The sequence below is a fragment of the Rattus norvegicus genome, chromosome X (genome assembly GCF_036323735.1).
Source record: "Rattus norvegicus strain BN/NHsdMcwi chromosome X, GRCr8, whole genome shotgun sequence".
In the NCBI taxonomy this organism is placed as follows: domain Eukaryota; kingdom Metazoa; phylum Chordata; class Mammalia; order Rodentia; family Muridae; genus Rattus; species Rattus norvegicus.
Genome location: NC_086039.1, coordinates 107,243,434 through 107,257,847, shown reverse-complemented (window position 1 = coordinate 107,257,847; position 14,414 = coordinate 107,243,434). Strand labels below are relative to the sequence as shown.

The 14,414-nt window shown below is 35.7% G+C and overlaps 1 protein-coding gene across 3 annotated transcripts in view; it reads right to left on the bottom strand.

Annotated features, from left to right (window-relative positions):
- Window positions 1-1,430: 1,430 nt before the first annotated feature.
- Window positions 1,431-14,414, bottom strand: part of Nrk (Nik related kinase) — a 97,264-nt gene continuing 84,280 nt past the window's right edge. Inside the window, exons 25-29 of one of the 3 annotated variants that reach the window (XM_063280008.1) lie at window positions 13,184-13,326; window positions 12,794-12,943; window positions 9,889-10,024; window positions 6,672-6,811; window positions 1,432-4,826 (exon numbers count right to left, since the gene is read on the bottom strand). In XM_063280008.1, the coding sequence (XP_063136078.1) occupies window positions 4,731-4,826; window positions 6,672-6,811; window positions 9,889-10,024; window positions 12,794-12,943; window positions 13,184-13,326 (665 nt within the window). In that variant the 3' untranslated portion in view covers window positions 1,432-4,730. Of the gene's footprint in view, window positions 4,827-6,671; window positions 6,812-9,888; window positions 10,025-12,793; window positions 12,944-13,183; window positions 13,327-14,414 lie in introns of all 3 variants that reach the window. The other 2 variants (NM_001411591.1, NM_001191797.1) reach the window with 2 other exon arrangements.

The following is a 14,414-nucleotide window of genomic DNA, read 5'->3' as shown; positions in this document are numbered from 1 at the left end:
AAGGGAATAACACTCGAAATGTATATAAGAAATACTCAAGTTAATAAAAAAAAAAAAATAAAACCAATGTTTGTATAAACCAGCAAGAAAATGTCTTATTGTGTGACGCTTGATGTGAGTAAGAAAACTTTGAAATTACCTATGTATGAGCCTTGAACTATGTAAAGGTTGCCGGGTTTGTCCTCTTTTCTGAGGTAAACAGTAATGAGATTATTATTTTGACCTATCTTTAAATTTTAGGTTTGCGAGGATTTTTTAAATTTAACCATAACGTGCCATGGCCTAGCAATCATAGGGACAGAGATGAAACTTTGATGAAACAACAAATAAGTGAATTTCAAATGGTTGAAAATAATGAAAGCGTGCAGGATACTCTCAGCTTCCCACTGCTGAAGTCCCTAGTTGTACTTTACTTCACGCATTTACTGAACATCTTTCCCGAGGTAAGTCCCAAATGAGGCGTTTCAGCATACGAAGTAGTAAAGCTGGGAAACAGGTCCAAATGTGGCTTTCTGTTTGCCCACAGTACTGACTAGTTTCTAAACATACATCCATATAGGTCCAGTTTATTTCCTCTCGAACTACTATTTGAATTACGCTGATGAGTTTATGAATGAATATGAATATACATGACATATGGAAATGCCATGTTTACACTCTTTTCTGTATGCTACTATTGGCTTTTACGAAATCCTTTTTTTTTTTTTTGATCACTAATAAACTTGAAATGTGTACTCTTCTCTTTGGATAAGGTTCCTACTTTTCTCTCTCCAGCAGACATGCAGATGCTGGGTTGGCATGATAGTTAAGGTAGTATTGAAACTTGCTTGAGTTTCCCCATACCACATGACTCTATGCCACCATAGCGTTCCAAAATGTGTCTCCCTCTATCCTATGCGATTCTATGCCTGTATGTCCCAAGTATCTAGAAGAAATGCTATTAGTTTCTAATTTCACAAGTGTAGCCTCAAAGAGCTATTTGGTGGGACAGTGTATGTGTATGTGCATGTTTCCTGTATGGGTTCATGTTCATTTGGAGGATGTAGGTTGACATTGGGTGTCTTCCTCAGTTGCTTGCCACCTTATTTTTTATTGTACTGAATCAGAATCCCTGATTTGGCTATACTGGCTGGCCATCAAGCTCCCGGGATCCACGTGTCACCCCTTACCCCAGTGCTGATTTTATTAGCACTTTTTACCAGTGCTCTGATGCTTGAATGACAAGCAGTTTCCTGACATATACCCCTCTGCCTACAGAAAGAGTTCTTATTAGATAAATACACCTCTCCTTGGCCAGAACCCTTAACACAGAAGCCCTCTAGCATCCCCTAATTGTTACATCCTTACCTAATTTAAAGAAATTATTATTTCTCAAGTGAACCCAACTTTCAGGGCATCGTGCTTGTATATCCCAATAATGACACCAATCGATAACTGCAAATTTTTATTTAAGAAGCCAAACAATGATTCATTACAGAGTTTCTGGTCAAACATTCCATTTCACAGAGTAATTCAATACAAGTTGAGTTTAAGTGATGCAAACAGGACCATGTCTGGGAACAATCCAAAACGTACTTAAAAGATCCCCTTTGGAGTGTGTGGCATTATTCTGTATCTTACAGAGACTGTCTCAGATGAATGGAGTGGATTTCATATGTATCTTTGCATGTGTGTGCATGCGTGTACTTGTTTTTTTGTGGGTGTGTAAATGTGTTTGTATCTGTGGGACAGGGAGGGAGGGAGGAATGGGAAGGAGGGAGAGGAGAGGGAAACGGGGGGGGGGGCGGCAGAAGATAACAACCAGTGTCATCCTCAGGAGTTCCATCTATCACCTGTTTGGAGACAGGGTTTTACATTGGCCAGCAAGCTCCAGAGATCTACAAGCACAGAGATTCAAAGTATCTATCACTGATTAGAATTTGTATGTGATTTCTGGGGGTGGAATTTACAGCTAGAAGGCATGGGCTTTAATTACCTAGCTATCTCAAATGAATCTTGGAAAAAAAATCACTTAGCTATCAATTTAGTTCAGAAATGGTGATATACAAAGCACCAAATATGATGCATTCTGAAGATCCCATGAAGGGACAGTGAATGGGGAATACAGCTTTGCCTGATCTTTCCCTTCTTGCTATTTGCTCTTAGGCTCTTAATTAGTGTGAATTCATTCATTCATTCATTCATTCATTCATTCATTCATTCAGTAATTTGGTTACCAACCCTATTCTCATTTTCAAACTTCTCATATGACACATTTTATTACCAGTGCTTTGGTAATACAACTAAACTGCTATGAAATCAAACCAAACTCTCACCAGTGCTGCTCACAACCTGCCAACGGCTTCACACTTTGAACCATGGTTCTAGTTAAAACTGGCTTTCTGGGCTGCCTCTCCACACCTGTGCCATGCACTGGGCCCTGCAGGTCTTGTTACAAGGTATAGGGTATATGCCATTTCTTCTATTACAAAGTGTAACGAGGGTGAAAGGGCATAGTTCCACTCTGTTTTATCACCTGTCAAGAGGCTATACAAATCCCACACAAATTTACACCTCAGTTGAAACTATCCATTAGTGACCTTTGTGACTAATGAACTACTTTACATGTTTCAATCTTTCCTACTTGAGCACCCAATGCTTGGATCTCTCTTCTTGCTAGGTGCCAAGTTCTGTTTCTTCACTAACACTTTAGCCTTGAAAGCCCAGCACTACATTGATAATCATTCCTGTATAATTGCTTAGGGGCAACGTTGTAGATTCTCTTTGCTATTTCCCATGCTTGCTGGAGTGAATGCCACAGAGAACAATGGGAGTTGAGTTGAGTTGCTCAAATAGATTTTTGGTTTAGTGTCTTACTGCCTTAAACATATGATTTTAAGATAAAACTTATTATAAGCTTATTTTTGAGTAAATATTATAAAGAACAAAATTCTTAAAAGGTTTATTCCTACGTACTACTTAAATGAGAAAAAGTTCTGAACCTCCAACATAGCAAGCTCCATTTCCTCAGCAATGAGGTACTTGCACAAAGTTCCTCATGGCCTTTTGGTGTACAACTTTGTTTTTTTTAAAAAAGAAAACTACTTCTAAGGTATTAATTTGACATTAACGTTTGCTTATTTAAAATAACTACTGAACTTAAAAAAAGTAATTTGAATTGTAAACACTCAAGGATAAGCCTGTTTTAAGATCACATTAGTGTGTCACAGTAACAGAAATGCAAATCACATTTAACTTGTGGACTCAGGTTCTCCTATAATCTGAACACTGAGTTACTACACTCTTGATAGAAGTCATTAGGAAAATCCAAATCTTCATTTCTAGCACAAAGGTACCAGGAAATGATACACTATCAGGAAATCACACACAGTCAGCTGCTTTTGGTTTTGGTTAATCAGGTAGTTTAAAAATTATTATCCCACTAGCACCGTCCTCAGATTTGAGAAACAGAACTAGAGGACTTATTGAGGTATACTTTGTGGTACGTTCTGTAGCTTTTTCCATTGCCCCAGAACTAACCATGTCATTGAGGATGGATAGGTATAAATCACGCTTTGAAAAAATCAGGTAGCAGTTCCCATAGGTGACTAAGTATCACCTATTTTTGGCGTCTATAAAAATAATTGGATGTGGACTGGCATGAATTTCTCTACTTCACTTTTGCAGACTTTGATATACAAGGGATGTTATATTTTTCTAAAATTCTTATAATTTACATATCTAGAACAAATGCCTCTAAATTTGAGGTTATCACCCTAATTATCTTAATTTCTGAATTTATAGTGATAAAAATGTGAAAATATATATTATCCATCAACATTCATTTTCTTTTGTTGCATTGCTTTGCTTGATAACTTGAAGGGCATTTTATATAGTTTAATTATTTAAAATATATTTAAATATTTAAAAACATTTAATGCTATCTGATGGTCACAGTATTGGCTAAATAATAAAATTCAAAACTCAGTCAATTTGGGGGACAAAATTTGACGCCTACTTTGATGTATTAAAAAAATTTCTACAGTACATGTGCATTGGAGTTCAGTCCTGTATTCAAGATAGTAAATATATTGTTCGGTAGTTAGTCAAAACAGATATTACACATATTTGTGGCTTTTAGGAGGGCAGAACCAAGCATCTGAGATTTTCTTCTCTTTTTCTTATGTAGAGAAAACAAGTTTAACAAGGGGCTTGAAAAAAATTGCAATTGGTCTCCAACTGTGGATTTATTGTGAAAAGGAATTGGGTCGAATGTTCCCTTTGATCAATGTAATTTTCCTTGGGCACATAAGTTGTTCAACCTTAGTCTGGGTTGTAAAATTCATTGTTTTGTCTTTTAATCTAACCTTTGCTTAGAAAAATTATATATATTAGTTTTGAAAAAGCTTAATTAGGGCCAATTCCTTTGAAAGTTGCTGGTGATGTAATTTATAACAGGTTCCTTTACTCCATGCTGTAAATCTGAATACAGATACTGTCCAAACTGTCCTAAGAGAAATGTTTGAATTCACAGTAACAAAAGTTACAAAGTTTGTGCAAAATAGATTGTACACCACTGGAGTACATAGAGCTTGCTATAGTTAATTTTATGTATAAAGCTGCATTTCTTATCAAACTATTCTGTGCTACATTAAAAGCCTCTGGTTAAAGTTTTCTCTAATGATAAAAGTCAACTGTTAAGATGAGATGGTATGTTTGGGATGGATGTTGTGACCGATCACTGGAACCTTTTAAACAGCATATCTTCTTTGGAGCGCTTCAAGTTTTGCAATGCTCACATAGTAAACCAGGCTGTGCTCATTGTTCAGTAGAGAAGCAAAGAACAGCTTTAAAAAGAAAAAAAAAAACAAGAAAAAGGCATCATCAGTGACTTTCTAATCCATTTAAATTAGATACTTAATAAACAAAAGTGTTAAGTTCCAGTTTATAACTATAATTTGATGTCATTAAAATATTAAGCCATCTTGTTTAGAGCAAATTTTCCTTATTTTAAGGAACATTCATTTTGTTAGTTTGTAATTTAAATTACATATTTCGAAATAACTTTTCACCATAGTCTACATAATTGTAATCTATATACTTCATTATTTTTGCTTTGTTTTCACTTTTAAAATTTATTCTTGGAGCCTTCCATACATCTACACAATGAATTTTGATCACCTAGTCACTTCTCCTTCAATTACCTATGGACCCACCAACATGTTTCTCCCTAGATTCCTGTCTTCTTTTTAAAATTTATAACCTGCTGGATCCACTTAGTAATGACCATATGTGCATAGGTGTGAGGCGATCCACTGGATCATGGGAGGACACCAGTGGCCACTCCTTCCCTTAGCAGCTACCAACTGCCATACATATATTTATAGTAGATGGTGTTAATCTCTAGAAGTTTCTTATTGTTGACATGTGATAATTTTGCTATTTTCCCTGATATCAATTTGAATTCTATGTAACTTTAGTAATGATTCTTAATTATATGCAAGGTTATTTTTTCACAGTATTATTTCTTAAAATATTAACTTAGGTGATGAACTTTCCCATCTAGCTATTTTGATACTTAACACTGATCAAATTTCACAAGAAATTTCTGAGTTTCAATTTTAGTGTTTTTCCTTGTAAAACAGTCATCATTATACCTACTTGTGAGGATAAACTGAAACAAGCTTCCAAAATATCAGGCATATAGCCTAACATATAATTATATGTTCAACAAATGCAAGTCCTTTTTCTTTTAGTGTTAGAATATGCTGAAAGCTAAAGATGGAAGATTTTCAACAAGCAAATAAATTCTGGCAAGGAGATGGCTGGAAAGGACTTCTTACACATTGTTGGTGGGAGAGTAAATTATTCTAGCCATTAGGGAAAATACTAAGAATGAATGTTCCTCAAACAAACAACAAAAGCCCCAAGCTAATAAACTTGCCATTTGATCTGATTCTCACATATCTTAGTATCTGCCCATCAGAATTGGTTACCAGCCTACCAGAGATATTTATATACCCATGGTTCTAGCAACAGTATTCACAATAACTTTTGAGTTAAGCTAGGCAGCAACGTACAAATGAATGGATAAAACTAATGAAATCATTCATTTTCAGCAAAAACTAGAGAACTTGAGGGAAGCTAAAAATGGAATGTTAATGGTTTCTTTTTATATATCAAAGCTAAACAAAAATCAATCTAGAGATTAGGGATAATATTGGGAGTGGGGCAGGGAAAAAGATTGCAGATCCGAGTAGTGCACATGGATGGTGTGCATGGAAATATCACAAAGAAGGTAATTCAAACGTGTGACTAAATTACGGTAATCCAAATAAAAATACTTAAAACATTCTAAGAAGGCAGATTTGCTCTCATACTTTTTGCTTAAATTTCTTGGCATGAAAACGAAAAGGACCATGGATCAAAAATAAGGAAAGAGTCCATGCAAAAGGAGATAGCTAAGTTTAATTAGGATATAACTAGATTTGTACTTGGAAAATGGGTTCTGTCGAAACGAAATTACATTATTTACCAAATATGTTTCTATTGCAAAAACAAAAATTGTTTTTATTAATAGCGTGCCAATTTTTTAAAAACAATCCTAAATATGTACAAGCAAAAGGAGAAGGTATGAAGTCTAATTTCAATGCTTAGTTTGTTTTTACTCTACTGAAAGGTGTAAACTATACCTTGTCCCCACGAGAACACAGAAATCTCAGCTTCTTGATTGAGCGGCGCTTCAGCTCATTCTCAAGAATAGTTGCCTGCAGAGAGCGCACTTCAACAGCCTTTTGGTCCCATCCAGTGATTCTCTGTGTACACTCAAAAGCTACAATACAATTGGAAATGGCAAAAGAACATTTTTTTGTAGCAGTGATAGGAAAAACATACCTAAAGTTAACTATTAAGGAGCTCATAGTTCTAGGTTAAGTTAAACTCATCTGTTCTCCATCTTATTTTGAAGTCTACCATTTTGGACATTTGCTGCTTAGGGCTGGTTTATAGGTACTGCAGTGATGAACATTGACTGTCTAGATCTTTCACGTTTGTATCCATGCACTGTCAAGAACACAGACAAACCCGAGAGGGAATGACCCTGGTTTTAGTTGCTTGGATCAATCCATGGCTTTACATTTTTTCATGGTGTCGGTGAGATACCGTATCACACCAGATACAAATGGAAGGCTCCTAATATAGAAGTACAGCATGGAAAACTGACTTTTCAACAAATTCAAACAGGGATTAGGGATTTAGCTAAGCGGTAGTGTGCAAGGATTAAAGTTCAGTTCTCAGTCCTGAACAAAGTAAATCTGTTAAATAATATCTTATTCAAATAATGACTTTAGTAACCCTAATTAAATTAAATCTATTTTTTTTTTTTTTGCGGTAAGCAGAACTGACGGTAATTTTATACACTTAAGGGTTTTTCCTTCTGGGAAAAATGCATTACATTTTTGCCCTTTTAGACATGTTTTATAATTCCCCATGGCTTATCATTTATGAAAGCATAGCCCTCATTATGAAAAGTCCATATACTCCATTGATTCTGTGAAGTATTTTATAGCATAAGGAACAATACTAGTAAATGTTGAACTTTCAATTTTTCATCCTTTATGAAATTTACAGGGAAGAAAATTTCCATGTATAAAAGAAATGGTAACATTTGAAATGTCATGAATTTTAACTGAAGTGAAAATACAAAACATGGCACTGGGTTTGAAATAAGAATTTGTTAATCTGACTTTCTGTTTTCCTTTACTTTAAAAGAGGGAACGTCAGCATTAGTATAGTTGTCTTTTAAAAGAAATCTCCAATTTCTATCAAATGCTCTCAGGTACTCTTGCTTAAACCAAATTTACCTGCTATATGTGGACATTAAATTTACATAAAATAACGTATGGAAGACTACATACAATCTTAGAAAAGTACATAGCAAATACATAGTGTGAGTAATGTAGCTTACGTCAAAGAAAATGACAAAGCATTTATGATCCTGTTTTTTATTACAATTCAATCTACTCACCTGCATGAATTTGATATCAAAATTGAAATTAAATTTCTGTCACATTTTGACTAAGAAAAAATAGCAGTTCTTAAATAACTTCAGTAGTGTAATGTCAGGCTAGAATTGAAGTGGCCACAGAAAATATGAGGAACCAGTGACCTGACTTAATAGTAACAGGCCAATGAATTCAATTTTTTTATCCTATGACTGCTTTATTAAAATACTATTCTTCTCAATAGCCACATAGAGTACACCTTTCTAATCTAACAGCCTCTCTACTGAGTTGAGAACCCAGTGTATATGTCCTCATAGACCTGCCCCTACTAACTGAAATGAAACTGTGCTTTCTGAAATGGAATTCTGAAATAACGAAGTAGATAATTTTGGCAAATATATCTGCCATTCTTAAACTCTGACACATTTATTTGGGAATATAAGACATTGTCCTTGTTACTGAAAACATTAAGTTTAAAGACATGTAAATTTTACTCTAGGAAAACCTGGTTTTTGCTATTTGTAAACTGCAAGTTGTTGAAGAAGGAAACAGATTGAATTATTTCCTTGATATCAGTGTTACAATATGATATATGCTAAACAAAAAAGCATGTGTTTGTAGTGCTATGTGCTATTTAATGCATACATGTCTTTCAAATCCTACCAAGCTTTTTGATCTAGGTTAGAATTCTTCTTGCCTAAGGACAAGAGATGTTGTAGACAACGTTTAAGGTCCCTTTTCCATCTATGATCATCTAGCAGCTTGAATATTACGGTTCTACTTACTTTGCCCTTTGAACTTAGCTACCTGATTTTCATCTGTGACTCAAATACTTTCTAAGGTTCGAGGGATGGAAGCGACTCCTTGCAGATTGCCTCATTAGATCCTACTTCACATACCGTTCCCAGATGTATCAATATACAAGATATAACATGAGTCCTCCCATTTATGTTCTTTTGCCCTAAATTCATCAATTTGTACTATAAGCATTAAGTGTTTGTCACTTGTAATGGTTTTAAACCCTCTGTGAATTCTCTGTGAAAGAAATCAGAGCAGGTTTTCAGGACAATCCTTAACATTGACCATGCATAAAAATAATCGAAAGATTCTGAAGATACAATGTAATAAAACCTTATCATCCCATAAGAAAGTTGTTCTTTCAAATTGGTCACTAAAACAATGTGGATGTCATCTCTACCCACAGACATTTGAGATGGTTCTGCCCTCAGGACAAACAACCTTTCTTTCCTCTCTCTCTTTTCTATAACCCACTCTGACTCTGCAAACACACACACACACACACACACACACACACACACACACACACACACACACACACAGAGAGAGATAGAGAGAGAGAGAGAGGCACACACACAGAGGGAGAGAGACAGAGACAGAGAGAGAAACAGAGAAAGAAACAGAGAGACAGAGAGACAGAGACACAGGGAAGGAGAGAGAGGGAGGGGAAGGGAGAGGGAAGGAGGTGGGAGGGGTCATTTATCTTATTCTACCCTTTACTCTCTTTAATATTTTAACTATTTGTATATTTTATGTCCTCTTGTCACTAAATCTTAGGAATATACAAAAGAATCTCAAATTAGTGATCTAATTCCCAAGACCAGCAGTCCTGCACTGTTTATGGTTGTACTCTGAAAAAGTAGAGTTACACTCATATTGTCATCAGGGTAGCAACTTACAGGGATAAATGACTTCACACAAACACCATTCTATAAAGTGACCAGACAAAATAGAAGTACTTTTTTTAAAAAATGTACAAGACTTTAAATTTTCCCTCGGTGCTTTAAGAAAAGAAACAATCCAGGAAACTCAATTTAGGACATATTTATTTTTTATCCTGTTAAAGCGTCTCTGGATCGTTTGAGAGCAAAAGAAATTCTGTACATACCCGCAGAAGACGGTATGTCTTTCCACACGTCCAGGATCTTCTTGAGAAGCTGTTCATTTGCTTCCTCAGGGGCAGTTTCATCATTGAAGGACAGCATCACTCCAACTCCCAAGGAATCAGGTAAAAGGATGACATTCTGTGGTATAATGATTTACAGTGACTAAGATTATGTTTCATAAAGATCTGTTTGTGTCTAGCATTTTATCACTATTATGTTAAGTGAAGCAACTATTACTTTATTGGAGAGCAGAAGATGTTCAAAGTGCAGGGGGCAAGGTAACCTTGATAAGATAAATTAAACATTTTAAAAGAGTCGGTTTCCTTCATGGCTCAAAGCCATCAATTTTAATAGTCTCTCTTTTTTTATTTAGGATAATCATTTGGGGAAAAAAGGAGAGATGTATTTCTAACGCAGAGAAATTTCTTGAAATGCCACAAAAGTACTGTGTATTTTAATGGGAACCATAATACAATCCTGAAATTCAGATTTATTTCAGAAATTAAGCAATATTTTCATAATGAATGCATGACCCAAGCGATAAATCGTATACATAATTCTTGCTCATCAGCAAATTCAGGAAGAAAATAAAAATAAACCTCAAATAGCTAGAGCTTAAATATTTTAAGGGGCAACCTCTAATATTGTTCATGGCTTATTTTATTATATTTGTCCCCTTTACAATAAAATGTAGATGTTTTTCATGCAAGTCACATACTAAAATAGGCTAAATATAGAGTTCAGAAGTATTTGTTGCAGAATAAGGGAATATTAAGAGAAAACTAAGCATTTGTAAACTTCCAGATTCATAAATGGGACAAAATCTGTTTAGAGCACAGATATTATGACATTGATGGTATTTCTCCGAGAAATAGAAGAAATATGTTCTTCTGCTCTTTCTCCAAATTAGCAAGTTACGGCGGGAGGGGGAGGGAAGGTCAGAAACTATACTTGCCAAAGCCAGCGTACTCAGGCCAAGTGCTTGAGGCCATGTCTCAGCAACAACAATCCTCAAAACTAAAATGGGAATCCAGAGGCGAAACGCAATTTTAATGCGTTCCCTGGGTACTTGCATGAGCAGTGGAATCAGAAAACAGATAAGAAAGAAGAAAGAAAATGCAAGAAATACGGTTTTCTCAAGAAAATCTGTTTGTAATAAAGCGGGCCTGCTGCAAATCCGGACAGCCTCTGAGGTAATTCCCTTGCTTTCTCAGATGATTTCTGAAGAAACTGGATACTTTTCAGCACGTGGAGCTCTTCGGCACCACCAGAGTCTTTGTAATCTAGCACTTCTGAGAGAATAGTATTTTTAGGACAGTCTCTTTCAGATGACATCCTCCTCTCCTATAGAGTAGAGTCCTTTCTATTTTAGTGGGTCAAGACACTAGGGAATTTGTCTAAAAATATGTTTGCATATCTACGAGGTATCCTAATTAGGTCAGAAAATGATTTGTTACATATTTTCTCATTCTAGGCTCTATAGTTAATTAACTGTTTCTAACGCAAATATTTTCCCTAGTTATTATTTAGATCTAAGTGTCTTTTATTTTTCAAGCCAGTGAATCCTGACTGGCCTCAAATTTGCTAAAAAGCTGACACTGGTTGTATTTCTCCCATACTTCCAGGTAATGCGTGCACTGACGTGCCTGTTTGGTTTTCAGTAAGTGTAAACTTAAACTACCTTTTGAATATTCCTTATTGCTTCTGAGGAAAGGTTATCTGTTCTGATAAATCTAAGGGGGAGGAGGCTCTAGAGGCAATTTAACTGAAGACTAAGACAGTTATAGCACAGTTATTTGGTGGGTTTGGCTGAGGCTGTATTCAATATTTTCGCAGTGCAAACAGAGTAAACTGTCTATATAGGCAGCTACCAGATCATTAGCTAATGACTGGTAGCTTCATCTTTAAAGATGTCTTCACTAATGTTTTGATGCTTGGTTTCTGTAGTCTTTAAAATTGTATTCTTTAGAGACACAGATTATATTACCAAAAAGTTCAAAATATCACACAAATGGGGTGATTTAAAGTCCACACATACTTTGCTCATGGATTTTACATAAGGATAACCTGCTGAAATTTTTATGTTCAACAAACTAAATATCAAGAAAGAATGAAGCAAAAAACTGCTAATAAAGGCATTCTTTTTAAATATAAATTTCAACAGGAAAACCATCAATTCCATCATCAATATTTTGTATGATGCATTTGGTGGACTATGATGTTATGGTCAAGATCTTTACATTAATTATGTACAACCAATTCATGATTTGACTTTATTTACATGTTAAAAATTTTGGTGCCATTACTTTAAAAATACTAAATCTTTCCATCAGAAATTCTGGAATATAATGAATATAATAAATGAATTTTCAATTAATTTGCTATTATCTATAGTTAATGCAATAAAGAGGGGAGCACATATAACTATGTAATAGTGTTATTGATTTCTTAACAAAATGTATTCATATATTATGGGAATAGAAATACTAAAGTCAACTGAAAAACATCTTAGGACCAATTAGTATGAATGCACAAAGATGAATGGATAGTGAATGTAGAATTCAATGCCATTAAAAGGAGGCAGACCTCAATTAGTTCCACTTGATGGTGGCCAGATGGTGGTGTGGGTCTGAGATTATCAGATCTGGTTAATCAATAGAAGTCTGGATTTTAAAGGTTACAAAGTCATTATGGCCAAATAAAATCTGTCTGCAGGCCACATTTAGATATCAGAAGTATAAAATAATTAGTGAATTTTCCTTGTGTGTCAACGTTTTCTGACATACTCAGGTTCCATGTTAGATCTCTTCTGTAGTACAAGTTGTACCTTAAAACTTTTGAGAACTTTGATAATCAGAAAAAATCAAAGTGTTTTACATTAACTTCTAAGGATCTGAAGTCTCTTACATTACTTGGCAAGGTCACATCAGACATAACTTCAGATTCTGCATCGATGATGTGGTATCCATTAGCTGAGCTGAAGAAAATCTTCAGTGTTTTCTCAGAACCAACAGCCAGGTCAACTGTCACTGGCTTAAGATCATGAGTTGGAAACACCTGAAAACAAAAAAACAAATATGGCCCATAGGCCAAAATGACATTCTGACTAAGGCGAACTTTCCCTATTCTTTTGCAATATGTACAAGTTTATAAAAGTCAGATGGCTTCTTTGATTGAATGATTATGATCCTGGGGTCTGAACCTAGGGTTTTCATACAGCCTACAATGATCAAACTCTTACGACCCTCAGAAACAAATATGGTCTTGCTCTCTCATTAGCTGTCCTTAAATTCTTGCCTTGAGCTTCAGGAAATGAAGGAGCTCATCTGGTCTCTTAAACCGGTTCGCTGGATCAGCTGCCTGTATTTTTGCCAATATTCGTATATAGGCTTCATAGGACATGTAGTCTCCTTCGGAGTCTGCTGATTGATCAATGCATACTTGGTAAGGAATGAAAAAGGCCATACACATTAACCTCTGATAGACAGACTATACTCTAAGACTCCTAATGTTGATAGTCCAAGGAAACAACAGGCCGAACAGGATTCATTGCTGAGATCAGATGATGGAAAGGGCCGAGCATCATAGCATTCACAATAACATGGTCGTGCGGTGGGCATTAAGGACGGAGTGAGGGCTTGGACAGAACAGGCTAAATGAGCAGTTGGTACTTATCTCTTCCACTTCCATACTAGGTAGCACTGACAAGTCAGCAGACACCCAAGAATCAATCCATATCCCCAAGTTGACAGCTGAGCCAAGACCCAATTTAGGTAGATCAGATAAGGGATGCTATATCTGCCATGGTAGACTGTCTATCTAGTAGTCTAGTATCTATACGAGGAGCAGTCACACGCAATATCCATGATCAATGTATACATGCAATGTTCAGGCCCAAAAATTAGAACAGACAGATCCTGATGTAACATACAAATGCATTTCATGAATACCTTGATCAGGATATGCTCCTATCAGTGCTCTGTGACATTTGTATGTAGACCAAGTAGTTCAGTATCATTGAGACCATTTGTTAAAATCAGACTCTCAGGCCCCACTGCAGACCACTAACTCAGCCTGGGGTTGGGTCTGAGATCTAAATGTTTAACAAAATGGTCCCACTGATTCTGATGCCTGCAATAGGCAAGGTTAAAAACCTATGTGGGTTTTCTAAAAATCTATCTTATTTAAATAGGATTCTGGAGCACTCTATGTAATTTCTCCACAGCCCTCAGTATATGGAAGTGAACAAAACCAGCAGCAGTTTGTTTGGGCCACTAGATGGTTCGTTTCCATAGCTGATCCATACAAGTTCAGTTTCGTCAAGATATCAAGAACATTGGTGGGTCTACCCAGTATGTCCCTGAATAGTTCTATAGAGAAGCCTGTATCACATTAGAAGAAATATAGACCCCCGTTTCCTTCTCCCACCCGTCTATTGTTGTAATGATAGTTGGAATACAGTTCTTGTCTTCCTCCTTCTGAAGTAGCTTCCTTAGCATCATCACATCTCTTCTTACCTTTCCTCTGC